Source organism: Ciconia boyciana, chromosome 2 (assembly GCF_034638445.1).
Source record: "Ciconia boyciana chromosome 2, ASM3463844v1, whole genome shotgun sequence".
Lineage (NCBI taxonomy): Eukaryota > Metazoa > Chordata > Aves > Ciconiiformes > Ciconiidae > Ciconia > Ciconia boyciana.
Genome location: NC_132935.1, coordinates 165416660 through 165444452, shown reverse-complemented (window position 1 = coordinate 165444452; position 27793 = coordinate 165416660). Strand labels below are relative to the sequence as shown.

Below are 27793 nucleotides of genomic sequence, written 5' to 3'. Positions count from 1 at the left end.
CCGGCCCGTCGCTGCCTCCGGGGCCTGACCGCGGTGTCCCCCGTGGCGCCGCCAGCCCCGCGCCCTGCCCCTCGCCCGGGGCTGTGTAACGGGGCCGGGGCTCCGGTACCGACTTCGAACCGCCCGTCCCCGTCCTCCTCCGTCCCGGCGTGCCCCGCGCCGCGGACACTCTACCCGCCGTCTCTGTGGGCGGAAGGGGGCGGGGCGGGGTGTGTTGTGGTGCTGTCGTCGTCGCTGTCGCCGTCGCCGTGAGGTGGGAGCGGCCCGGGGCCGCGGCGCGGGGCGGGGGAAGGTGAGCGGCGGATGGGGCCCGGGGGTGAGGGGCCCTCTTCTCCTTCTCCCCCTCCGTCCCCTTCTGGGTCCCCGGGGACGAGGGGTGGCGGGGCGGGGCCGTTCCGGGATGTGTGTGTGTGTGTGTGGTGCTTGAGGAGTGTGGGGGAAGGATGGGCCCTGAGGGGGTGAGGCGGGGGTGCTGGGGTGAGCAGGGGTAATGTGAGGGTGTGGGGTCCTCTGGCAGGGGAGTAAGGTTTGGGGTGCTTGGAGGGGGTGTGGGGAGGCGATGAGGGGAGTTGGGGTCTGGGGGCGGTGTGGGGATGAGGCGGGGGTGAGCAGGGGTGATGTGTGTGTTGGGGTCAGGATCCTGTCGTATGGGTGTAGGGTTTAGGGGTTCCTTGGGGTGCTCGAGGGGTGTAAGGGGAGGAGGACTTGGGACTCTGAGGAGGGCTTGGGTTGGGCTGAGGATGTCTTGAGGTGAGCTGGGATAACATGAGGGTTTGGGACCTGTGGGATGGGAATAATGTTTGGGGGTGTCTAGGGTGCTTGAGAGGTGTATGGGGAGACCTGTCAATATGAAAGAGTGCCCTGATGAGGGGGGTGGCTTTCAAGGTGTCTGGGTTTATTCAACAGTATGGGGAAGGGGTGCTTTTGAGGGTTTTGGCACACTTAATGTCCGTGAGAAGAGAGGTGAATAGAGGTTAGGCATGTGTAATTTGGTGAGCGGAACAGGATGGGTATGGGAAGGGTTGTTAGTTACGTGGGCTGGTGAAGGTATGGAGATGAGCTGCTGGGCTCTTAGGAGGCTTCAGGGTACATGTTGCTGAGGGTGGGTGTGTATTTGGGTGCAGATAAGGTGGCTGATGTTTCTGAGAGATTAATGTAGAGGGAGAGCTTCAGAGCCTTTCAGAGCTGTTATGGTGTGGTTTGGGCAAGGGTTAGGAGGACTGTCCATTGAGGCAGTGTGGCTAATGGGGGAGCTGAATGTTGGGGTTGGAGTTTTGTGTAACACGTGTTATTTCTGGTAATTCATAGGAGCATGTGTAGACAGGAGATTTGTGATGGTAAGGGTTTTCTACATGCTTGCCTTTGGGAATAAAAATAAAGCCTGGAGGGTTTATAGGAGCCTATAAGCTCTTGTTATCCACAAATCCTGTTTTAAAAGTTGAGATTGTTTTTATTCACTGCTAAATCTGGAGACTGGCTCTTGTGCTGTAGGTCTGTGATATATTAGGAGCTTGGTCAGCACTGCTGGGAGCATTGAGGGAGAGCAGTTGGGAAGAAGCAGATGGATACTGTTACTGCAATCTTAGAAGATGAGAAATTTAACAGCATTTCAGATTTGCTTTTTTATATATGTGAGAAGAGGATAAAACCCACCTCGTGATCCTGCAGAGTAGTAACTCTCCCTCGTAAACCATATCTCAATTCCTTTGCTCTTCTTGTTGGTTGAGACTGAAACCAGCACTTGAGCTGCAGCTCTATTAAATGTTTTCTGTTTGATTGAGTCAACTCAAATCTCTTTTGTATTCTGGCATCCCACCTGTATCTGTCTGTGATTCCCTCTGAAGCTTACCCACCTGAGGAGAGATGCATTAGGTGCAATAGTTACAATTATGTATCAAGCTGTCACATGTCCAAAAAACTTCACAGACTGTTTCAGGAGCCTTCTGGACTATGGTAACATGCACTAAAGCTTTCTGCTCTTCCTTCAGCAGGAAGATCAGAACTTGACAAAATAGTTGGATGTTCTTGGGTTTGAAACTGTCCCATGTGCCACCTCGAGAAAGAAGGGAAATGTGACTCTGAACAGGGAGAGAAGATGAATGCTTGAGAGAGATCCTGGTGACAAGACATTCCTTGTTAGTGTTATGCCATTCTTAGAAGGAAACTTCTGTTTTTGATGGTTAGATAAAATAATTTCTCGAAGAACAGTATTTTAAAAATAATTCCCTCCATGAGCTATGTACTGGTTTGTATTTGCTTTCATAGCCTTTTGAGTAGATTGTTTTCTAAGTACAGACAATAAGGTGGGAGTTTGTCTAGCATTTGGGGAAGTGTGACGCTTGTGAATTGGGTCTAATCTTCTTATTTGAAGGAGCTTGCATAACAGTGTAGTAAAGTGTAAGAGGTCTGATTAAGGCTGCCTTAATAATCCCTGCATAGTCACTGGAGAGAGTTGGCCGCTACTTAGGAAGCGAGGGATGGAGCAACTGTGCTTCCGATAACTTCTTAGATGACTGCTGTGGTAACACCCTGAAAAGTCTTGTTTGTTATAAGACTGGTAAATATGTACTGTTTATGTGAGTCTTACAGTAAACAGTTTTCTTCTGAAGTGTTGTTAGCTGTACAGGTGCTTCAAATAGTGAAAAAACAAGCTTTGTTTACTTCAGTCATAAATTATAACATGTTCTTCTGAAACCATCGCTTAAAATATTTCTCAAGGTTTTGCCTGCTTTGTGGCAGTAAAATAGCTGGGCTGATATGATGTTATTAATTCTGAATACTGCAAGATTTGATATCTGCTTAATCAAAAGACACAAGTACATTGTCAAAGTTCGGGACCTGAGTTCAAAGGCCTGCCACGTAAAGTCAGTTGCAGATACTTTGGGCTGCTAATCGTACGCAAATAGAGACTGGAGGAGGAAAGGGTAGGTTGATCTGAAATAGTAAGATCACAGATTCACTTGGTTATGTGCACACCTCGATCAGTCTGGTAAGTTGTGATAGTATGTGTTCACTTACAGGTGACGTGGCAAAATTGGCTTGCAAGTAATTAAACTTTTGAGGGAGGGGACACAGTAACTGTTATTTGCCACGGGCACGGAACATCTTCTGATGTGCAAGTAACAAGAGGCTTGTGAAAAAGGCAAAAAAACCCCAAAGCCTTATTGAGGTGCAGTGCCAGAGTAGGTGGGCTAGGGGAATGTGGAAAAGGAAAGGAGAGGGCTAGATGAGTTTGAGTGGTAGGTGATTGGTGATAGGAGTTACATAGAAGACAGGTGAACCAGTTGCATAAATTTATCTTTAGGCTTTGCCCTCTTCTGCGAGGTGATGTTGGCTCTTGCCTCTTTTAGCTAAGCCTGCACTACGTTTCAAATAAGCCTCTGAGTTAGAAAAAAACTTGTATATTTTTTTTCTAACTCCTCAGAAATCTTTACAGGTACTGTTCTCAGATCTCACACCTTTTTGCTCTTTTGGGGAGTAGGGTGTTACCTGTGCCAACCTTCCTTTAGACCGTGGAAATGGGAGCTCTGTAAGAAGCAGAACCAGTGAACACATTTCCAGTTGTTTTGCCCCAAGATTGTACTCACGTGCTCTCTGTTAAGATTTGAGTCGCTGCATCAGCCTTTCTTTCTGTTGGGGGTGTCCCTTTCTTTTATACCCATTTGCCTATTTTCACAAAGCCAAAAGGTACGTAAGATATCTATCCCACTTGCTCTTACAGCTTGGTTGTGTAAGCCTCATTTCCTTAGGCAGCAAAACTAGAAGTTCACAGGCAGGTAGATTTAAAAAAAAAAATAAAAAAATCAAGCCTTTTGGATGAATACAGCAGTGGTAGTCTGATAGTACATTACAGCAGGTGTAACTTCCTTCTCCAAGGGAGGAGCATTGACTCGTTTCTCCCATAAAGTCTGGCATTTATTTAATTTGGAAGTCTGCCTGATGGTGACTGATACCAGGTCAGTCTGATACCAGATACAGGAGAACAGAGAATCCCTTTGATGGGCAGCTGATATTTAGTGAAAGCCTTATTAAGCCTTGAAGCATGAAGATTTGTATGTCTTGGGAAGTTGTATACCTTTATACGTGCAGTTGGCTAACTATAGGTGATGTTATCCCTAGTGATGAATATAGATATATACAATTATTTTTTTAATCTTAAACTCGTGCTGTTAGTGGCATAGTGAGTTGAATGATTTCATAGGCTAGATACATTTTAGAAGATGTCTTTGGTTTCTTAGTTTGATGCCTTACCGTTTTTCTGGTCATCTTCTGGCTGTTTCTGAAAGGTAAATGAGAGTGTTCAAGGTATTGCCTCTGCGGTGTTTGTCAAGTGGGATATTTTGGAGTTATACTTCATCAGCATTACCAACCATTGACCATAAAAGTGTACTGTTCTGAGCAACCATACTTAAAAGTTGACTGTGTTAAAGTTAATATTTCTGAGTTGGCGATTTTCTTTTTTGTTTTCATTTCACTTTTATGTAAAAGTTTAAGCAGCTTTCTGCACTGTTTCTTTCACGGCTACTAGCACTACACATTGAAGATTGATGTGATGTTTAAAGTTGACATGTAATAATCTTGATTATTGTTGAAATTCTTTTTGATGCTTGCTGAAATGAAGTTAGCGAACTTAGTTTGATTTTACAACCCAAATGACTACTGGAGAAGAACCGTGAGAGGGATAGTGAAAAAAAATAAACATCTAATTATTCTATAATCTCCATTTTAAAAGCTCAAAATAACACTTTTCAAGTGATATGTAATCTTCTGTAGTATTAATTTCCTTTTCTAAGGAAACAAGTTAAGTGCAATTAAGCTTTCTGTCAGTTCCTCTGACAATTGTTAGTTGCTTTAACACGCTGGCAAATTGCAAATTGCATTTTTGACAAAGGGATAGTTCCTACAAGTTATGTGGACATGATTCCTGTGGAGCAGAAACGAGACTCTCGTAGTGCCGCTCGTGGTAAAAATTCAACCCTTATTAGATATTAGAGCAGCTCTACAGGCAAGAGAGTTTATGAATGCCTGAGCTAGAAGAGGCTTTGCTCTCTTACCTTCTCACACAAGAAAAACACTTGATGATGAGACACTTTTCAAAGAAACTTTGAGCATCGTAATGAATTGTTTGATACAGGGCTGTTTAAAGCAGTCGTTCCCTGTATCAAAAGTTTGAGTTCAGAGTGTGATTTTTTTTTCTTTTTTTTTTCCTGATACTTCATTTATGTAGTTTGCCTGAAGGAGAGTAAATGCCTGCCTTTTTTTTTTCTTTTTTTTTTCTTGACTTGTTTGTGTTAATCACTTAAAGTCTGCTGATTTAGAGCTGCTGTTTTACAGGAAGCTAGGATAACTTAAAAACAGTGATTGGGGCATCAAAAATATTTTGAAATGTCAGAAACATTTCATAGTGTCTTTGAATGCATCTAGGAATTGATATATTGGACAAAAAAAAAAAGCAGTTTGTTTTCCTTTAGGCAAAACACTTCCTAGGTTATTCTTACCCACTGCACAGGAGATTTTACACTGTAAAATTGTATGTACATGTAGGTCATTAGTTAGTTTTCTAAAATGTTAATTATGGTTGTCTTTCAGAGATTATGTGAGCTGCTGCGTTAGTCTTCTAACATCTTGCACTGAATACTCATGGTATGTCTGAAGGACAGATCTCTTGTGTGTTCTGAACGTACCAGGTAAATCCCAATAATAACTTTTTGTGGGAGATTGTGACCTGTTAAAGAGTAAGAAGTCAAGAGAGGGCAACTTTGATTCTGTATTTAGTCCTAGTTGATTCTGTAAAAAGATCCTGACAGGCTGTAGCCTGAAATTTATTTTTGTATTTGGGTGTTATACTAGAAAATCAGACAACTGCAACACTAATGCAACTATTTGCAACATAAGTGAAGGTGCAGAGTGTCAGTGGGAGTTAGCCAGTTTTCATAAATACCTTTAAGAACTTTACTCAGCATTTCTGAAGCGTGAGGTAAAGCAGAAGGAGGGAAAATAGTGATATTTTTCAGGTAGATAATTCTCCTGTCAAATCCCCTGCCTCACCTTTTTGTCTGAGAGAGGCAAAAAATGGACACAGCCGTGACCTTTGAGAACAGTTTGGTGGCCTTTCAATGGCAGTGGTGTTACAAGAGGTACTGTTCAGTAGCAGTGGTAAATAAACTCTTACCTTGACATATTTCTGGCTAGCGTATTGGATTGTTAGTAACCGATATCTCATCCATTAATGTGCCATTAACCTAACTGAATATTTCATTTTCAGGTTGTCCTCATGAGTACTCCAGTGGAGAATGTCCATGATCTTCTTTGCCTGTGTGGTGCGGGTGAGGGATGGACTTCCCCTCTCAGCCTCCACAGATTTTCATTTCAACCAGGACTTTCTGGAATGCAGAAAGAGATTAAAGGCGTTATCCTCAATTCTGGTGCAGTATCCAAGTCGAGGCACGGCAAAAGGACGTGACCTTAGCATACAGTAAGTCCCTGCTCTTGTTTGTTGTGGTTTTTTGACTTTAATTTTTGAAATGGTTGTCCTGGGGATTAGTTGAACTTTAAGGATTAGGTATATTCTGTAGTGCCTAACTCCAATCTGAAATCCCACCATGCATGTCTAGATTGTAACCTCCAAGCAGTATTTTGAAGCCTTATTTCTCAGCACCACAGCCACACAGCTCCTACTCAGTTTAGTAAGCATATGTTAAGAATTGCTTATTTTAGTTGTCATTTTTTGGAGCACATGCTTTCTGCTCGATGGGCAGTACTTGTTACTATTAGCAATTGGAGTGTCTTGGACTTCCACAAATACCTTCTAAGACAGCGTCCTAGTGCCTAGGAATTACTTAGTGTAGTCTAAACCCCAAACCCTTTCCTTCAGTGACTGTCAAGTCTTGCTGATGCCTTCTCTCGGGCTCCTATGGTTCTGATTCTTCTGGCTTGCACAGAACTGCCCTGACTCCCTCCTACGTGCTGCCCACTCCATTTTCTGAATACCAGCAGGGTTCAAGTCTCTAGAAGCTCTGGCTGGTGGGTGTGCCTTGAGGAGGCCTGAAGCATACTGACAATAGCTAGTATGGAGAAATTGTAAATCTTTGCTTTTATTTATTGGAGAAGGATCCACTAGTCTTTATTTTAATAAATTAAGGTTTAATTCAGAGATGAGAATTTTCATTTACTGTTGATTTTAGTTTAGTTCTAAAAATGAGTTTTAGCTTGTGATCGCATTTCTGGTTAGCAGATGTAAAAAAACTTTCAAGTGACCCTGAGCTAAAACTAAGTATCCCTTTTTGGGGTAGTGATTGGAGAAAGAAGATACGTGAACTTACCCTGAATCAATTGGCAAAGCAGAGATTAGCATTTTATTTCCTTTTCCCTCAAAGCGAACTTGTGCCCTTTAATGCTTACATGTTCTACTGCTTTTAATCTTCTGTAGTCTCTATAGAAGTAGCTACGCATCTGGCTCTGAAATGAGAAGAGTGCAAACAGATACGTGGCAAAAAGGCTATAAATTATTGACAACTGGGAAGAGGTAGTTTTACGCAGGCATGGTGTTGATCCTCAGCTGTGAGCTGGGGACAAAAGGAATTTAGGGAACGTACCCAGTGTAACTAGGCTGTAACGGAGCTAATCAAAACCATAAATCCCAAGTACATAGTACAATGAATAAATAAAAATGTGATAAAGTAGAAACCACAAGTATTTCTGTACGAGAGGAATTAAATATATAAATAGTAGAAAAGAGAGAAATTACAGAGAGTAATTGTTCAGCTTCAAAACTTTGGTTTTATACTGAAATACTGCTAACAAATGGCTAACCTACAAGGGAAGATTTCCTCAGTCTTCTTTCAGAGATAATTACAAATCTGTAATTATGGTGGGGATTGTGGCAGTTTAGCTATCTACATTATGAGTCCTGACATCTGAACTAGGTGCCCTGACTCCCATCTTATTTAATGAAGCCTAGACTAGTGATTTACTTCATCCTTAAATACATGCCTACATTTTGGTCAGATGAATCCCCTATTAAGTTTCCTAGAAGATTTTTGGGCTAAGTGGAAACTTCTGCATAAATATGGCTTCAGTGTTAGAGGGACACTTTTGGAGTAGAATTTTTATCGTGCTGTTTCTGATACAAACTCATCTTTATTGGTTACAGACGACTTAGCAGTAACAGTGTTTGAATATCTTGGTTTGTGCAAGTTAACAGATATCTCTTGCTGTTAATATGAAGTTGTCATATTCAGGGGGAGCAAGGAATGCATCTGCTTGCTTCCTGTGAGCAAGCTTGCTTGTTTTGACTTTTGTTTGTGGAAAGCCACTGTGTTTTCTTTCAAAATCTTGCCTGTGATGTTTTCTGGCCATCTCTTTTCTTATTAACATGATTTAAAGCCACCCAGAGAAAATAATGTCCTCAGTTTTTACTGATGTAGCAATTTAATAAAATGTGTATTGTGGTCTTTAGTATCACATACTGAATGAGTTAAAAATAAGTGTTAGATCTACAGGGGCTGCAGGACTATTACAGCAGTGCGAACAATATATTTTTTTGCAGTCTGCTCTTTCAGCACAGTCTGTACATTTTGTTTTGACAGAAAGCACAGTTTATGTCTCATGTTCAGCATGACTCTTCCACCTTTTTATGTTGATGTAACTTTTTTTTTTTTTTTCCTATTTCAGTTTCCTTTCTTCTGGGGATATTGCCTGCATGGCAATCTGTTCCAGCAATTACTCAACCATCATGGCGTTTTGCTTCCTGGAAGAGCTTCAGTGGGAATTTGCTGCTTCCTACGATACAACAAGCATCAGTTTAGCTTCCAGACCGTATGCTTTTCTTGAATTTGGTTTGTAACTTTGTTCTCTAATAGTAAGAATACTTTGTCTGCTACTTTTATGGTGATAAATAATGTCTCCTGGCCAAAGCCTGATCATAAAAATGTACCTGTATGTGTGCCTTTGCATGCATGTGTAGGAGGAGGAGGAGATCTTGTAACTGCATTAAACTATTAGATTATTGGTTTTGCAGTTCCTGAGAGCCCCTATAATAGATGAACAAAGTGCTGTAGCGATTAATAAACAAGCACAGAAGAAAAAGAAATCCATGTCTCAAACACTTTCTAACTTAATTGAAAAAATCTGACAAGTGGAGACAGATGCGTACAGGAAAAAAGGAAGACAGAATAGATTATTATGGGCAGCTTTACTTCTGGCATGACTTAGATTCACATAATACTTATAATTGTGCCTAGTGTTTCTTTTTTAACCTGATAGAAATGGTTTTCTTGCCAAGTAGCAGCTGCTATATTGAACCTCACAGCTTTGAAAAACACAAGTCCTTTGCAGTGAGAAACTCTCTTCTGGGAAAGGATAAGATATTGCAGTGGGTTAGCACGCTTCTATCCAGAGTTCGGTAATAGTGTTAAGCTCATGCTTAAAAGATTGAGAAATCCACAAGGAAAGCATATTATACAGCCATCTTGTATTTTGGTTGGATTCCCTGCAGGGCACATTCTGCGCATGATGTAATTTTATGCTGATATCCAAATTACTCATTTTTTTTTTTTTAACTTGAGTAGGAATTTGGGAATTTCTAGCCTCTTAATTGCATAAGGCTATTTTTAAAGAAAAAAAAGGCAATTTTTTGTTTCTTCATTTTTACTATTATACTGTATTTTGTTACTGAATCTACCTAATATTCCTGTGTGGTTTGGTTTTTGGTTTTTTTTTTTTTTCTTTTCTTTTTTTCTTTCCTGTGTTTGGATCTAAGATGCACTTGATGCATCAGATCTTAGCCTTTTGCCTGGTAGTTACAGATAATTATAGCAGGCTGACTTAAGGTAAAATACAGGATTTTTCACTAAGGGATGGTTATGGCACTGTGTATTCTAGCACAACAGAAAGTGCTCCTGCGTGGTCTCAAAACTCATGCTTAAGCTATTACGTGTGTATCATATCCAGTAGTAGCTGTGATCAACCTAGGCAAGTCTTCTAGTCTAACCATATCTTAAGGATATGGATTTTACTTTCAGGATATCTCAGCAAAATAAATGTTTCTGCATTTTATTTCCCTAAGCATTTGAAATAGCTTGAATTTGCCAATATCTTTGTACAATTAAATAGGAAGTAGGAGTATCCACGGTGAGGGGCTTCAGCTCTGGAGGTGTGAGCAATTCATACTTGAACAAATTCTCTACTTAGTCTCAGTGCAACTCCTGCCAAACCATCAGCCACGTTTGTGGAAAGGGTTTTGCTTGCAAATGATACTAAATTTAAAGTGTGAGAGACAAAGCAGGGTGATCTGTACGTAGATCTGTGGCTTGGATGTTGGTGGAATCACTGTGGAATTGCCTCTGTCAGTCAAAGGTGCTTCATGACTCAACTATAGGTTGAATTAATTTATCTCTGTGCTGGAAAAAAACCCTAATCCTTGACATTGTTAAAACACAATGTGGAATTGCTTCTCAGGGTAGTTCATGGGTAGTTTAAGATACGTGTTACATCTACCCTGGAATATGAAGGCTTGTTTTCAGTCCACCGGCAGACAGGATGTTGAGATTTAAAGTATCCAGAAGGGAGTGAGTGCAATATAAAATACCTAGGAAAGGTATTTTTGTTCCCTAACCATTGGTGGAATCTTATACCTGAAACTCATAAGAAGAGAAATGAAGGAAGAAATAAAGAACAATCAAAAAAGAATGCCATGATTTGATTAATAATTACCTAAAGCACTTAAATTTGCAGAGCTAATTGAAGCATGTTTTGATATTGTTTCAGATAACGTTATTCAGAAAGTGAAATGCCATTTTAACTGTGCGAGTGGCTCTCAAACGAGGGCCAACTGGGAGAAGATTGAGGAGGAGCTGAAGTTCCAGCCCCCGGTTCAGCTGAAACTAGAGGATACAGAGCTGATGAATGGGATGACTAATGGTGGGCACGCAGGCGTTCATGTGGAGGTTGGTAAGTTACTACTACATGCAGGTGACAGTAGACTTCCTGAACCTAACTTTGCAAATGACAGAAAAACATGTAACAGCAGTGGTTCCTTTTGCACTGAGAAATATATATATTATGTGTATGAAACCCATGAAAAAAGACTGCCTTCCTATCACAGTAAACAACATATGGTCTTTAGATTATAGCAGGTAAGCGTCAGAGCCTTTAAGCACTTGTGGTAGTGTCTTTTTTCCAGCCTTACATCAGCTTCTCTAAATGGACAATTGATTGTACCTGGACTTGTCATTTTCCATGTTAAATTCTCCTGCTTTTAAAGTAGTGATTTGTTAAATTTGCTATGACAAAAGAAGTTCCACTAATTCATTGCGTATTGCAAACTCTATTAGAAAGATATGTAATTACAGTCTCAATGAGTTGCTTCAGCCTTGAGGAAAGAAAAGATGAGAAGAATATGAGCTGAGGGTAAAACTCTTATTCCCAGATTGTCTGTCTTGGGTTTTTCTCCCCTCTTTGCTTTCTCCTTTTACCTTATTCTTTAAAATTTAATTCCTTTGACTAAAATTCTGAAAGGGCATATATATATCTGTATAAACAACACATAGAGGCTTGACAAGGGACCTTTTTGTAACGAATACTGACATTTTACCTGCTTTTAGAAGTACTAACCTCTACTTACTTATTGTAAAAGTGGTATCGTCTCATTTGTTTCAGTTGCATAGTCAAAGTCCTGCCTACTTCCTCTATGAAATGAAATGCTTTTAATCCTATTAGCATGGCAGTTTGAATGCAGCTGGAGTGCCATGAGCTTGTCTTTCCCCTTTTTTTGTTGTGATTCTTGGCTTATGAAACACTAATAAAATTAAGTTCCAGTTGCTCAGTCTTATTGTTTCTGATGGATGAGCTGGAATCTAATTTGACACAGGTATTTTAAGTTAAAATGTAGAGGGGCAGTGGCCAGGAGGAAGAAAAAAATAGAATTGAAAACATTTTATTTGCCAGTCAGATTTGTGAGTGCTCCTCAGAACTGTGCGTGAAGGTTAAATATTTTCATGATGTGACAGGGCTTAGAAATTCTTTGCATTAGTGTGAGCAGTTTCAGTGCCAGTAAACATTTGCAAGCTAGTCTGTGTCCACAGATCAGAAATACATTTTCAGTTCCCCCATATTCTTAATTGCTTTCTTTTACTTTCCATCTGGCTTTGTATTTCTGACTGTTCTCTCTGGTCTAACCCAAATACTCTTCCAGACTGTTCTGCCTTTATTTTAAGGATCATGTTTATGATCATCTGCTTCCCTCAGCTGCAGTCAGCTTTCCTGGCTTATGTCTCTCTCCTCTCATCATTACCCACCAGCTGAATCCCACTTTGCTGCTCTAAGTTTAGCTTGTGGATAGTGTTTGTTCCCATATTAATGTTAGTTATATTATGGCTCTACTATACAGGAGACTTCTTGAGCATATGTTGAAGTGTTATGGTTGCAGGGAGAGCAGAATTTAATTGTGTCTATGTTCTATAGTGAAGATAAATCAATCAATGAATTGATCAAAACATCAAGTCTCCTTACGTGGTTGTAGCTGGTTCCTGTCTTCTTTTGAGCTGTGTGATCACATCCTCTGGCTCTTCATTTTAGTGTGAAAGGAGTCTGAAAAGTCAGGGCAGTTTTGTCCGTGTTAGTATATGTAGGAACAAGAGCTTTTTTTTTTCCTTTTTTTTTTATTTTTTAATTCTTTATTGTTTCTTCCTTCCTTTGTTAGCTAAACCCACCCCAATTCTTGCTAGAAAGACACTAGTGTTGTATCCTTGATCAACATCTACACAGCCTCAGCTGTTGTTGCAAAAGCCTCACCTTGTGTCTTGATATGGGCACAGCTGATAAAGCTCTGGAGGACAGTGGGGTACGTATACAGAAGGCATGTGAAGTATAAGTAGCTCTCTGTGAAGAGGGAGAGTTTTCACATCAGAACTGGCTCTATGAAGTAGAAGAACAACTTGTGCTATTCGTCTAGTAAGCGTGCTGTTAAATTATGCAGCATTGCGCTCCCCTTGATGAATGTTCTTAGTCTTTTGTAGGCACACAGCGAGTCCTTCACAGAGTCCTTTTTAAGGTGTTTTTTGAAGTTGTCTCACATCTGTCTTTTGTGTGCTTGTATTTTATTTTAAAATGTTTGAGTCTGATTTCATTTTTCGCTCCTGGTGCTGTCTTTATCTGGAGCTTTGAGTATGTGACTCATTGTCAAACCCTTGTTGTGCTATGCCTTGAAGAGACAGAATGGAGCGTGGTACAGGCATTCATGTCAGTCTCTGGTTAAATAGCCAGAGGCCTCTGCTCAGAAAATCTTTTATAGGCAGAAGTTTCAACTTCTTCATTGTGTGAGGGTGTTTTCACAGAATTGTTCTGTACGTGTTCAAACCTGCAGATGCATTTTTCCTGGATGCTAGATAATCCACAGTCCCCAGAACATCTTCTGTGTGGTTCTTGTACTCTGAAGTGCACAACTTTTCTACTTGAAGAGTCAAATTAGTTTGAAACCCAATTAGCTTTTAATTGTGCTTGTGTAAAATTGTGCTGTCTTGGACTAAGAGTGCTTGTACTCTCTTGTTGCCTTATTTAATGTAATAAGCAATTCTAGTATGAAATTCTGTTTATAAAAATATGATTGAATTCACACTAGGAAGTGCAATAATTTTTCCCTAGCAGTACCCATCTCACTTGTTCTGTGCAATTTCAGTTTGTGAGTTAAACCTCAGAATGATATAGCAGAAATAAAGCACCACAGCAAACAATTTAAAGATCAGTTTTCACAGAATCTGAACCCTGAGCAACTGGATATTGTCATCTTCCCTGCATCTGTGATAGCAATTCTTTTTATCCTACTGGACAGAAAAAAAAAAGTAACTTTTACATAATATTCCATGCTGCAGAAGCAATATATTGAGTCTTGCATTGTTCTTCCCTGGGGACTGGGAACTCTTGACGTGTAGTTTGTAAGATCCTGTACAATGCATGACACTTGTGCTTGGTAATTTTTCTTTGAGAGACACTGTGTGCCTCTGAAGTAAACCTTAGAAACTGAAGAAGAAGAAACAGTAGTCTTTATTAGGAAATTTCCATGAGAGAGAGAGAGATACATAGCTGCAACATTATTTGTCAAAAATAATAGGAAACTGAATACTCAGGTCAGTGAATGAACAAACATGCTGGTACAGCTTCTGTTCAGTATGCTGTTTGGACCTTAAATTTCACTGCATCGCAAAAAAGTAAAATTGCCTTTGAATGATAGGGTTACTTGCACCATTTATTTATGTGAACATGTGTATGACGATAATATACAGTAATGCTACATAATGTGACACACATCAAATGGAATTAATACAGTTCCTTTTGCAGCTGCTTTGGAGATGAAATTATGGCTATCTGAATGCATGCCAGACAAATTAATTACATAGAGACTTATAAAAGATACTTTATATCCCTACATTAATTTGGCACCAAACCTTTTTACATCCATCTATCAAAATCTCTCTTGAAGGAGAAGACACAAGTGTTTTCCTGTCATAAACCATGCCATACTGCAATATTTAAGCTATTGTGGTGTTTCATCTGTCACTGAAACAAAGCCAGAGATGATGTCTGCTGTGTTGCTGAGTTTATCTACAGTAGTCAGGAGCTGGCTACGTCTGGACAGGAGGCAGAAGATCCTGAGAGCTGAGGAGACTTCTTGAGGGCTCATTCATTCTCTCCTGTATCTTATGAATGTTGGTACAGGAGAAGATCTGGATTTGGTATCTGAGTTGCAAATTACCCTTCTTACTGTTATGCTGACAGTCTTCTACTTATGGTGATGAAGGGCAGGGAGGGTATGGCAAGAAATGTAGGTGAGTATCTAGGTGTGGTGTCTATTGTTGAGCTAGCTAGTATAGCTAGGGGAAAAAAAATAGGTGAGCTTTTGGGTAGCCAAAACCCTGAATTAGAAACGGTGGATTCCAAAAATACAAATTGCTAATAATTGCTTTGACCTTAATTAGGTACATATCAGTTAGAGCATCCTGAAGAAATGGTATTTGGGTGTGTGGGCGTTAGAGTAAATAGTGGTAGTGGAGGAGGTGAGAAAGGAAGGAGACAGGTAATTCACTACCTGTGAAGCGTGGGCAGGTTGGGAGAAAGGGAATTGTAATGCAGTGGAAAATGTGGTTCAAAGGCCAAAACCTATAGCATCCAGTTTAATTCCTAGGCCCCAGTTTAGACCATTTTTTGTCAGTCTGAGAGGCCCAGAGGTAAGAGCAGCAGTTCTGAGACAGACGTTTCTCCTCTGTGACTGGGTAGTTTCATCTTGATGACAACTACAACGACTGTTCTAGCAGCAGAGCATCAAAGTCCTTGGCTCCTACAGTTGTATTCTGGCAACTGCTTGATTAGGGCACCAAATGCTGTATGGAAACTATGCAGGTGAAACTAAATTGCCGTATACCAGACTGAACCCTCAAACTGTCAGTGGGAAGAAATATGTAATTACCGGTTGAGAAAGGGATGAATTGCTGTCTTGCTTCTGTGGGTGTCAGAAATGTAAGCTCTTTCCCAGACCTTTGGGTCCTTAAAGTTTCTAGCTTTTTTACTGACCTGTGAAAAGTGTTAAGTATGCTAATCTGTTGAAATAAAGCTGAAAAATATCTACATGCACCACAAAAGAAGACATTAAAGCTAAATAGCTCAAGAACAAATTCTGTTGCTTAATCTGATTAAAAAATACTCCAGAGCTCTTACTGATTTCTAGATGTCTGAAGAACTGAACAGTGTAATGCAACAAAAAAAAGGTGTTTCTGTTCATAATTTGTCTTCTCCAGAGCAAGCATGAAAGGTTTGGAAAATGTTTAAAACCCAAGTCAGCTGATTTGAGTCATTTTTAAGTTAAAAGATTCAAAGGAATAGTGCTACCTTTCACTAATGTATCTTTTTTTTGTTTGTTTTGTTTTGTTTTAAAGTCCCTACTTACAGAATGCAGCGTGTGACTCCCCTGGGGATTCTGTCGCTTGTTCTGAACATCATGTGTGGAGCTTTGAATCTCATTCGAGGAGTTCACCTAGCAGAGTATTCATTTCAGGTAACCCTGATTGAATTGAAACCTGTAAATGAGTCAAAGGGAGAGAGTTATCTGGGTAACCATATTAAGGGTGGCTGTTCTGCTTCTTTGTAGAGCACACATCTTTCCACAAGAAGTGTTTTGTTTGTCCAGGGAATGTACAATTGATTGCTCACCTGCTAGACCTCATGTGTTTTGTTGTATATCACAGCACATTGCATTTTATTCTTTTCTAGGGAGACTAAAACTTGAAGAAATATTTTAGTCTTGCCAGGCTGGCTGGATTTATTTTTTTCCATTCTTGTATTTTGTTCTAGATGCTTTTGTGTAAATTTTTTAAACAAATGTGAAACTGTAAACAACTTTTAAAAAGGAAAAAAAAAAAAGTGTCCTGATTGTATGGTGGCACAGTTTTATTTAGCAGGAATTGTCACATAAGCCTCAGTTCCTGGTATCTTGTTCAATGATATTGATCTTGCTGTTTAACACTGTTATAGTCAATCAACATAAATTAGGATGAGAGGTGCCTGATGAATTATAGTGTTCTAAGATACCAGGCAGTACTTGCTAAAAACTGTAGCTGACGTAGTTGTTTGTCACTTCTTTTAATCCAAACAGGAGGACCATGAAGGAATCGGAAATGTGATAGCTTTTTTTCTACCTTTTCTAGCCTGTGTTTTTCAGGTATGTTAACTGTAAATAAAATGCTTTCTGATTATTTTTATGTTATAATATACAAGACAAAATAATTTTCAGCTAAGCAGAGGAACAGTTTGGTTTTTAGTATCCTGCCTAGGTGACTCTACTGAGATATTCCAATGAAGTGGCACAAATACAGTTAAAGGCACAGTTTAACCCTTGGCAAATTGCAGTTGCAAACTTCTTCCGTGCTTTCATGTTTTGACATGCCAAATGGGGCTGAGTGTGATAAATAAGGGCTAGCCCAAAGATGGTTTGTTTCCCAAAGGGGTAGACACAATATCTTTCGACAGTGGCAGACTTAGTGATGGGCTTTTGTAGCATAACCACCTTGAAAGACTAAGCAAATATAGGATAGCAACATTATTGAAAATATTCTAATTTATGTGAAAAATTACTTTTAATTCTTGAGACAAATGTGGTTCCTGACTTCCTTAGATTTTTTTTTTTTCCCTAATGGATTATTTTCTCTGACCTCCTTATGCAAAAGAGTTTGAATGAGGAAAACTTTATATGCTCCAAATGGGTTCTTCTTGAAAGGTTCCTTAACTACCTAAGCCAGTGGTGCAAAACCTTTAACTTGAGGGCAATATGTTGTTTGCAAAATCTTCAATTTTTAGCCTGTCATCGCAGGAAGCTGCTGTAGTTGGGTTACTAGTTGACAGAAGGAATAACATAATGCCTACAGTGTATTCATTGCTTAGTACTGTTGCATTTGGCTAACGGTTTGGGGACCGCTATCTGAAGGCTTCTATTTATCTATGGTATTTAACACTTGCAGAGAGCCTATTTAAATTGTATCTATTATGATACTATAGTGCCTTTCAGCCTTCTTACACCTCTGCTTATGGCAGAGCTTTAAGACGGAGATATTAATTTGGATCGAAATACTTGGTGAAAGTCATTCTTCCCAAAGAAAGGCTCTGTCTTGCTTTTTTCCAGTTAGTACCTGAAGCTAGAGAAGCTGATAGTTCTCTCTTAACTTTTTGATCTATAGCAGTCATCTTCACAAAATGCTTGTGCATAAATTGAGCTCAAATGTGAAATGCTTTCTACGTGCTCATCTCTGCTTGTGTCATCAGCACAGTTGGAAACTGTGACCTTAAGTGAGAAAGCATGATCTGTTACTGGCTGAGTTAAAAAAGTAACTCTTCTGCCAGCACTTCGTGAGTTTTTAGTTTTCTTGTGTAAGGGTTGTTGCTCTTCACACATGCTTAGCAAATGGGTTCCACCTGTTCTTGAATTTAAAAAGAAAAAGAGCCCCAAACCCTAGCTGAACCTGTTAACAGAAATGATGGTCTTTCTACCAAGTCAAGTCTAGAGAATGAAGTCCTTTACTTATCCTGAGAACAAATACGGCACAAGCAGATTTGGGTTTGCTGTTTTCCTGCTTCTGAGCCTTTGTCTTGCAAAAATCATGGGTGGTTTTTGAAAGCTGGCTCAGCTTTCGGACTCCTTTTAATCCAGGCTGAGGCAGGCAGGAGGGACGCCAGTTGCGCTGAGCGTTCTTTTGATATCTGTGCTTACCCAGTAGGGTCTGGGTTGAGGCCACCACTCTGGCTATTCTTGGAGGGTCTTTCAACGTAGGAGTTGAAGGGAAGCTTTGAGCTTCTTAGTGATCGCTGCAATGGCAGGCACATCCGAGTGGCATAGATATGCCAGCAGTTCCCAGCTATGTCTCTTGTCTATTTGTATGTAGTTTAATGCTAACACTGTCTCTCTGGTCCTTTTGTAGTGTTACTTGTACCTCTTCTACAGCTCGGCAAGGAAGGTGAAGACGTTTGTACTCTTTTTCTCTGTTTGTTTATGCAACGTTTACTTGTACGGATTACGGAACCTCTGGCAAATAGGCTTTCACATAGGAGTGGCATCTCTTTCTTCTTATCAGATACTGACAAGGCAACTTATGGAGAAACAGCCTGACTGTGGAGTATGAAAAAGACTTTGGGTTTGCTACTCTATTTTTACAACTTTTTTTTTTGTATTAAACTGGCCAAAAATAGCTTGGAGTATTTTTAAAGATTTGTGACAACAGTTATTGCAAGCAGGGTCTTTCAAAGCAACTTGAAATAAAGTAGGATACTGTAATTATGTTGAACATACAGTGAGGAATGTAGCTGTATTTCACATGGCATGTGGTAATTGTGCACGGTAGATTTTGTCAGGTGTCATCAACAGATGGAGGTTCTCCTTACCATAAACAGGCTTTTACTCCTTGACTAATACCATCTAGACAGCATCTTGCCATTTGTCTTACTGGCTTTGTAACAGTTTGGCAGGTCAGTGTCTTGCCCTGCCAGTGCTTCCGAAAATATTAAAATTGTATAGTAAAATGAAGATAAAGTGGTGGGTAACATTTTTGTCTATAGAATTTGTTAAGCATTAAGATTCTTGGTAAATGTAAGTAAAGGAGTTGTTTGCCATAATTAGATGAGTTCAGTATCAGTGGGGAAAAATTGTTAGGATGAGCTTCTGGGTAATTTTTCTAGGTTTTGAAGGAAAGGAAAAGGCTGTGGCTCTTTTAAAAACCATAAAGGCTATAAATATCTCCTGGCTAAACAGCGCATCGTAGTTAAGTATGTGCTCATTGGTTAATTGCAAATCTGCTTGGGGCAGCATAAAATAAACCAAGTGAATATAAGTGATCTTTCAGCTCAAGTGGCCTTTATTTCCTTGGTTAAGGTCACTCTTAGTATAAGGGTAATTCCATGTTTGCTTGGTCTGTACAGATAATAAATCTTCCAAGCCTACTTATGACAGGCCACTGACTCCTTCACCTTTTTTAAAAAAAATGTATAGCTGGTGAGTAGAAAGCCATTTCCAGTAATGGAAAGCAAGAGCAGGTTCTCTTTATTATATAAAACACCTTTAGTTAATGGTGTTGAGTTCTTACACTAAGATGAATTTATGGGTGTGCACTTTTGAATGTAGTACTTCAGAGCTGAAATTCTTAACCTCTGCTGCACTGGGTATTCTTGTATGTAATGTATTGAGGTGCACGTGGGCATTTTAGAACGTATATGAATAATTTAGGCTGTCTGTTTAAAAAAAAATGCATAGCATTTTGATGCAGCTGTCCTTGAAGGGTTGTAGAGACTCAAACTGAGAAGGTGTAGAGAACTGTAGGTGTGTTATTGTGGAAGTATGGTCCTAGATTTTCTTTTATTTTTTCTTAAGAAACTGTTTTCTGGTCACCCCATTTCTTCCACCAGACATCTCTCACCAAAGATTTATTTTCCTCTCACATAGTCTCTACCTCTAGTGGTTGCAAAGAGATTAATGTGATGCAGAGTTGTCTTCCTGAGTTTGTAGAAATGCTTAGCAAAATTACTTTCTTGCATCTCAGTGAATTTTCCTGAAATCTCATGATGCAAACACAAGTATCAGTGGACTGCTAGACCAGAAGCCTGTGGTGCTGTACCTTGGAAGCACTTCTATGATGCAGCTGACTGCAACAACGGCATCGATAGGCAGCCCATTACAACCTGAACGGTTTCTAGGACATCAAGAGACTTGGTGCCAGAGCTTTTTCCAGTAGTAAAATATAGGTATTTCTCTTCCATCCCATGTTAGCCCATTTACTGTAACAGTAACAGTGAAATCTTTTCAACTGTGAGGAATAGTCTAGTATGACGGAGGAATATTTTAGCCAGCCAGTTAAGAAAACAGGTAGAGCTGTGTGCCATAAAAGAATACTCTTGTGTTATAAGGTAGTGGATTAAAATTGTTTGTCTGTCATTACCCCAGTTTTCTGCCAGAGTGTAAGTGGAGAAATGAAGCCAGAATTCAACCATTGCCCTTAAGACACCCAGATGACCCCACAGATGTGGGGGGTTTACTACTGACAAGTTTTAAGTTTTCATGCTGTTCAGTCCCAGTTTTACTTAGTAAGGTACTCTTAGAGTACTCTTAAAGACTTCAGGGAACTAAGCCACGAGTTTGGATTACAAGTTTAAAAATAAAAAAAAATCTGAAAAAAGGACACCCCCCCCGCCAAATCTGATACTAGAAACTTAACACTTTGTTAAGGATACTGGATCTGATGACTGACTGCATTTTCCAGGAGCCTAAGCTGGGTATCAGCCCACTGGGTTACCATGGGGAATCATCCTGTGGGGAAAAGATGAAGCATTTTATACTACAGGTAGACAAAACTTTGGGAAAAGGACCTTAGTGATATGACCCGACTCCCTGCTACTACCCTTTTAGCCTCAATCTGGCTAAAGAGTCCAAAAGAGCTTTACTGTTTCTCCGTAGGCTTGGATAAAGCTAGCCTGCTGTAGCTTAAGGCATGCAGAGCATTTACAATCGAGGCACGGGGCCAGTGAACCATTATCTGCTTTTTATTCCTCGTTGTTGTATTGAGCTGATTGGAAGAAACTGTAATGTTCGTGATGCTTCCTGAGCATCTGACTGTTTGCTTTATCATAAAACAAATACATCCCTGTGCCAGGTGATGCTAGCAACAGTTCTGCAATAAGAGTGTAGAAGGTGTAGAAGGGAGAAGAAGGTGTATAGATAGCTTGCGTAATTAACATAATTAGAGTGGATAAAGATTAAATTTGGATTTTGTTGAATATTTTCTTTTTCCTGAAAATGTTTCAGTAAAATCAAACAAAACCAGTTGGTTCTGTTCTGCCTTTGTGTAAATGCTTTTTTTTTTTTTTTTTTTGCTTTGTGGGTTAGATAGAGGATGCGACTAGATCTTTTCTGCTAAATGAACAAAGCTCTGGTTTGCTGTTAGTCTTAATCTCTTTGCAACCTTTTTTTCCCCCTGTAATATGTTCCATATTAAGGAATCTACGTGGATTAATAATGTGCATCAGTATCTGCGCACTTTGTAGGTTTGGATTGTGATTCAGGGGTGAGGCAGAGCACGCATAGTTTGACCTATATATATATATTTTTTAATGTTAGTATTTTGAATGGCTCCTGTATCTGTATGGTATTTATATAGTTCAACTTTTTCTTCTGGTGAAACAGCAAGAGGAATGGAAGAGTTTACATTGATCTCAATGCTTTAAGATTTAATAAAAAAGAATGCCTTGCAGTTTGAGTACATGAAATCTAACTCATAACATGGGATTATGCCTGTGTTGAATCAAATCCCCAAACAGGAATCCATCCTTCTTTGTTCGACTTCAAACTGTTTAATGTAGTTTGAATTGCATCTCCTTAGTTCTGTCAGTTTTCAAGATAAGTCTTTTGGAAACTCTTTTCATCACCCAGCAGCTCAGCACAAGAAAATTGGCAAAGAATAAACTTCATTAATTTACAGATTTGCAGTGCTTAGTCACTTTATGAAGCTGATAATTTTCTGTGGGTTTTTTGTTTTATTTTTTCTTTCTCCCAAAGATCTGTTAAGTTTGTATAAGGTGGGCTGGTACCTTTTTAGACACTTTTGCACTGTATTAATAATTGAACCTATGTAAATGTGTATAAAATCATTTTGCATGTATGTGTATATATGTACATATATCTAATAAATGGCTTTTTTGTAATGGTTGTCTTCATTTCTAGTTTTGAAATAGCTGAGTATATTAGAAACAAGGTAGATTATCCCTTTAATTTTCGTATCCATCTTTAGTGTTTCATGCAGCAGTGTCCAAAATATTTAAAAGCTTATTGAGCTTTTGAGCTTAATTGAGCTTATTGCTCAATTCTTCTCTTTAACAAATAGCTTCAAAATCACAGTGATTTCAAATGCTGTCATAGTGCATGCTGGGTTGCATGTGGTCTCTTACATAAAGAAATAACGTATATGAATTTATGGTGGCTTTCTCTGAGATAGTGTGCTCTCAGATACCTAATCTACCTGAGTTCACACTGATGCTTTTTGTTCGGGGGGATTTAGGTAGGATTTTTATTCCGTCATCTACAGACTGAAGAGTCCCTGATTCATCTGCTGAACTCTATGAATATATTTATAAATATGTATATAGAAACTTGCTTATCCAAGCAACAGATTGCAGTAGGCTGTGACATAATCTCTTTGTAGCTTGAACAGTCTTGCTCTTTACTTTCAGAGACCACGTTACATGGCTTTTCCTCCCAAACTTGCATTTTGGAGTGTTGAAGTATGTGAAGTAAGATGTAACACGGTCCTGTAGGTCCTTTTCCAGCTTCCTGGCAGTGAGTAATGGAGATTTTGCAGATTGCTGTTAGATTTTCAGCCTGGTCTCTTAATGGAACTAGGCCTATTAGTCTTACCAGTCAGTCCCTGCTAACAGCTTACGGATTTTGATTTTTGGCCAATTTCAGCCACCTTTCATAAAGGCTCTGAAAACACTGCTTTGTCAGGCTTTGTAGAAATGAATGACTTTATGTGACAGAAAATTCGGGATTTCCCCTCTCTGAATGTGTCGGGTTCAGGTATTGACGAATGTGCTTTGGGAGAGTGATGCTTTGAATGGCAGGACTCATAGAGTAATCTGCCTAATCAGGAACCGAAGAATCAGGTAAAAATCAAAAAGCTGGAAGAAATCAGGCTTGTGGAACTACTGGTTTCTTCCCATTTTTCTGCTCCCTGGTCCTCCACAGGAACGATACCTAGACATCTGTAGCAAAAGCAAAACATGATGGGTAAAGGGCTGGGTTCTTCCACTGGTTTCCAATGTGTAAAAACGGAAATATTTTCTAATCTCTGAGTCTTATTCTTTATCAAGAAGGCTGTTGTGGGTAAAGCGAATCTGGGAGAACCGCAAATTCTTTAGCGTTACTCTTCTGCTTTAAAGATACATCCCACTCTCTGCTTTGACTTGCCTTTTAGCCTTGGAGCTTGCTTGGATGCTGGCTTGCGGCACAGAAATGTCAGCAGTAGGTGTGAGATAGTTACAGTGCCGCAGCACTCGCTGCCGTACTCGAAAGAGAGAAGTGTGTGCCCCTGTAACAAGGAAAGAGGCAGAACAGTAGGTTGTGCACACAGTCGGTGGTAATAAGCAAAAGCTGATGGTGGGGGTGGGAGGAGAGAGCCTTATTCTTCTGAACTGCTCTGCCCTTTGAAATCTAGATGTTATTTTTGTTCTGTAAATAAATGATTGCTCAAAGCGTGTTTCTTCTCAAGATGCCAATAGAGAAGAACAGCGGCCTTCCCCCCCCCTTTTTTTTTTTTCTGAGGCGAGGGGAGAAAGCAATTATAACTCCCTTCTTCTTTTGAAGATGCTGATAAAAGGAGGTGGGAGGATCAGAGGGTCCCTGTGCCAAAAGAGGAACAACTCCTAAGGTGATAGAAATACATGTTTTTATTTTAAACAAAGTAACTCAACTTCTGCTGTGTGCTGACTTTCAAATGTGACCTAATTGCATGTAAAACTCTTTGCGGGGGGGGAAGGAAACAGTGGCCACAAGAAAAAAGAGCAGCTCTGTCTTCAAATGTGTTACCTCCTCATGATGCTGGCTGGCTCAGCTCTTGTGTCCAAGGCCACTCTTGGAGCAAGCCCAAAACCAGGGGCAGGCAGGAGGTGGGGACAGTCGGACAGTCTCTCTCAAGTGGTGTTTGCTTGGAAAAGCAATCGACCACACGTCTTAACCTCAGCAGCGAGGTGCCTCTGCTGAGGACGCAGGCTGAAGGGGTCAGAGGCTTCATTCCACGCCTGTTGGCTTTTACAGGTTCCTCCCGCTTGTCTGCAAATAAGCCTCTACTAAAGGTCTGACCTTTTGGAGAACATTTTGGAAAGAAGCAATATCATGTCGGAAGGAAATGAAGGTGTGTTTGAGCTCCCTGGCAGGGGGTGGAAATTAATCCTCTTCCCCTCAATCTTTCTTTTCTGAAAGGCTTAACAAAGCGATATTTTTAAATTTGACCAATTGCTGTGCACTGTTTTTCCTCTAAAGTGTTGTCCTGGCAAAACTGAGGACCTTGGAATAGTATCTGCTCCGTTTTCCCATGCTGCAAATGTGTAATATCATGCGACTGTATTCATCAGGCACTTCAGGAAGGGCTGCTCAAGGAGAGAAGCTGCTAACTGCTGCGGGTGGGCAGGCAGATAAAAGGTAATATCCCTTCGCTTGGGCCTGCCCCCCACCAGATAGGGTAGTAGCTCTTTTTCGCCAAATTATGGTGGTGAATAACAGCGTGAGCTTGAGCTCATGCATGCCTTAGATTGGCTTAAGCTAATTGGTAATCAGGAATATGCAGCTAAAAGGGGAGATGTCTCCCCATCCCTGAGGCTGCAGGTTTTTCCCTTAAGTCATTTTTTTCTAGCCCCAGGAAGGCTGATCCAGGCGGCTTGGAAGAACCATTTTAAAAGTAATTAAATGGTAACACAAAACAAAGAGCCCTTAAAAGTCTTTGCTTTCTGTTCCCACTTAAAGTATACGATAAGCAAAACACAGAAACGTATAAAAATTCCCTTTGGTGGAATAAATGTCATTTGATATAAGAACACTAAGAAAGGCTTGAAATAATGACCATTAAAATGTAAAGCACCAGTCAGTATAGCATGACATATGGCTGCGGAGGGCTGAGATTTATTCTTTCATTATGCAAGGAAAGACATTAACATACAAAATCCCTTATTTAATGGGCTTTTGGAGGGAAACACTAAAAAGCAATTACGTGGAAAGTTCAGCTCTGAAATACATTAGTGCCCGTCGGTATGCACCATGCAAAGCAAACACGAGGCCTTCTCCTGGGAGGTGCCACCTCCTCCTACCTGCTGTGGCCTTGAGTGAGAGCTAAGGGCGCAGACCTTCTGGCACGATTGACCCAAAACTATTTGTATTTGCCTGCTGGATGAGGCCAAAAAACCCAAGACAAGCTGCAGTGAAGGTGCCAGACGTGCTGAATAAGCCCGTGCATGTCACGTCAGGCTTTCAACAGCAGAGCACCCTGCGTTTAATGGGATACGGTGTGCCTTGGCCAAAGGGGAATAAATGCTGTGCTCGGAAGATGTGGCAGTGCAACTACAGCTGCTGAGCGCGGTTCTGGGTGGCAGGGATTGCAGTGGCTCTGCCTCACCCTGGCTTTTGCTGTCTTCACGTATTAGGTGTGACCCGAATGTATGTACAGCGTCAGGCTTCCCTGCAGGACAAGGTGGAAGTTGGGCATATCTACTGTGAGCGTAGCCAGGAAGCGGGGCATCCTTCCAGACAATGGGTCTTCTCCCACGGTAGTGCCTTTCACCTGCACACAGGTCTCATTTAAGACTCTTGAGAACCATTCAGATGACACAGAGCAGGAACCTTCAAGAGCTGGCAGCGTAGCCAAGCTGGGTTGCTGGCTTAGACTCACAAGCCACAATTCCCACGATGTGTCCGGTGTTGGTACTAAAGCTTCTGCTTTGTGTCTAACCCATACGTACCGAAGTCATAGTGTCATTTTTCTCCTCTTTCTTTGAAGCTTCTCACTGAGGCTGGCTTGCTCTGCCGATGCTGGGGTTGGAGGGAGCAGGCGAGAAGCAGCAGTGCTTTGTGGTCTCACGGTTAACGCACTAAACCTTGTGTATTAGCAAAGCCTTGCTGCCTCCGTTCCCAGGACTCACGTGTCCTTGGCTGTTCCCTATGCTCACCCAGGATTTCCCAGTCCCCCCAAGCGTGAGCAGGTACATAGCAAGGAGTATTTGGATTTAAAATAAAAAATTTGAAACAATCTTCAATGTTACTTCTTGAGCTTTCTGCTTCTCTCTCTTGCAAGCACTGGGAGGCACCAGTGTACAAGCTAATGCTGTGTGCCCAAGCTGGGAGGGAAGCCAAGCAGCTGACTCAGGGAACCTGCCAATTTTTTTACCTGCTTGTACGACTGCTGTGGTTCTCTCACTAGATTTTGCTGTGGGATTCATGAAACGGAGATAAAACACTCTGGAGACAGTAGGAGGATCACTTCAGGGCTGCAAATCCACTTACCTAGCTAGGCTGGAACCAGTCTGTCAAAAGCAAAGTCGCTGCAGCTTCTTTTTTTGTCTCGCTAGTCTTTAAGGAACAAAGCATCGTTCTTTGTGCTAAATATTGGCACTCTGGGTCTGAATATCAGGGCTTTGTTCTTGGCCTGAGGGATTCAGGAAGGTACTGGAGGGTTTCTGAGAGAAGAAACCAGCGGCTTAATTAGCGAGAAGTCTGGAGGCATGCATGCATACATTTCTGGTACTTAATCCAACTGCTTGGAAAGTTAAGTCAGATGGAAAGGGATTTGAGGCAAAACCTTGTTTCCGAAACTCTGCTAATAAACGGGCAAAGGATGATGCTGCCCTTTACTGTGAAGAGGAGTGGGAACGTGGGGTACCTGCATGGCAGCGGGCAGCTCTGGTGGTGGTGGGGTAGAGGACACGTAGGGTTGCTTCCAGGCAGGACCTCAAACCTTGCTGTCTGTCCTGGGGTGTATCCTGTAAGCCAGTGCTGGGCAGAGAGGCCCGAGCTGGAGCTGACTGAGGTCACCAGGCTGCTTCCAGTGACCAAACTGGGTTTGAGAGATGCTTTGCTGGTGCTGAAAGGGATCTCACAGGATCCCGTTACTCCTTCCTCCTTCCCAGCAGCATATGCTCTGTGATTAACTTGTTTTTATAACGGCCACATCTTCCTCCTGCCTTTTATGCTGGCAGCCGTGCTGATTTGTGTATTCCCTCCCCCATAGTGGCAGGGGAAATTGGACGGGTGTGAAGAAGAAATTTGACCTACCTCACCACAAGCCTACACATACCAGCACACCGGACAAGGCAGCACGGAGACGTAAAGGATAAATGGAGGAAAAGGAGGCAGGGAAGAGCAGGAACCAGAACACGTGGGACTGCAGGCTAGACTGCACCCTGCTTCTGTCTGCTCCACTGTCATCCTAATCTCCAAGATGCCTGAGCTCCCCAGGGTCCATGGAGGGAGAGGTGACACCGGGTGCTTCTTCCTGGAGAAACCTGTGCATTGGCAAGAGGAGGTGACACAGCTCAGTGCTAAGGCTGGGCCAGGTAAACAGGATGGGTTTTGCCTGGCTTAATCCCACAGTAAATTTGCTGCCGTTGAGAGGTGAAAGGGAGCTGCCTGGCTGGGAGGAGAGTCTTGTTGGTATCTACCAGAAGTTACCTACTTCTGGTATCACTGTGTGGTCAGGAATAAAATTCTTTCCCAGCCAAAAATACTAGGCTT

At 41.0% G+C, this 27793-nt stretch overlaps 1 protein-coding gene and 1 long non-coding RNA gene across 4 annotated transcripts; both read left to right on the top strand.

Annotated features, from left to right (window-relative positions):
- Positions 1 to 197: 197 nt before the first annotated feature.
- On the top strand, positions 198 to 27793 carry SEC22C (SEC22 homolog C, vesicle trafficking protein). Of its 3 annotated transcripts, none has more exons than XM_072854832.1 (8): positions 198 to 292; positions 5590 to 5687; positions 6266 to 6475; positions 8674 to 8837; positions 10768 to 10950; positions 15927 to 16045; positions 16643 to 16708; positions 27291 to 27793. In XM_072854832.1, exons 3-8 carry the CDS (start codon positions 6294 to 6296, stop codon positions 27327 to 27329), a joined length of 753 nt encoding a protein of 250 aa, XP_072710933.1. In that variant the 5' UTR covers positions 198 to 292; positions 5590 to 5687; positions 6266 to 6293; the 3' UTR covers positions 27330 to 27793. The 3 variants fall into 3 exon arrangements, with proteins under 3 accessions (XP_072710933.1, XP_072710931.1, XP_072710932.1); XM_072854830.1 differs by lacking the exon at positions 27291 to 27793 and adding an exon at positions 18459 to 22224 and having other exon boundaries at positions 199 to 292; XM_072854831.1 differs by lacking the exon at positions 27291 to 27793 and adding an exon at positions 18459 to 22224 and having other exon boundaries at positions 216 to 292; positions 5590 to 5643.
- On the top strand, positions 23716 to 24709 carry LOC140648585 (uncharacterized). The gene is made up of 3 exons (XR_012041286.1): positions 23716 to 23945; positions 24332 to 24428; positions 24557 to 24709. It is a non-coding gene; the product is annotated as an uncharacterized lncRNA (long non-coding RNA).

Excerpts from the sequence above, each read along its gene's own strand:
- SEC22C (XM_072854830.1), top strand. The coding sequence starts at position 6,294 with ATGTCCATGATCTTCTTTGCCTGTGTGGTGCGGGTGAGGGATGGACTT. Across the intron at positions 6,476-8,673 it reads GGACGTGACCTTAGCATACA|TTTCCTTTCTTCTGGGGATA; the intron begins GTAAGTCCCTGC and ends TTCCTATTTCAG. Across the intron at positions 10,951-15,926 it reads AGGCGTTCATGTGGAGGTTG|TCCCTACTTACAGAATGCAG; the intron begins GTAAGTTACTAC and ends TTTGTTTTAAAG.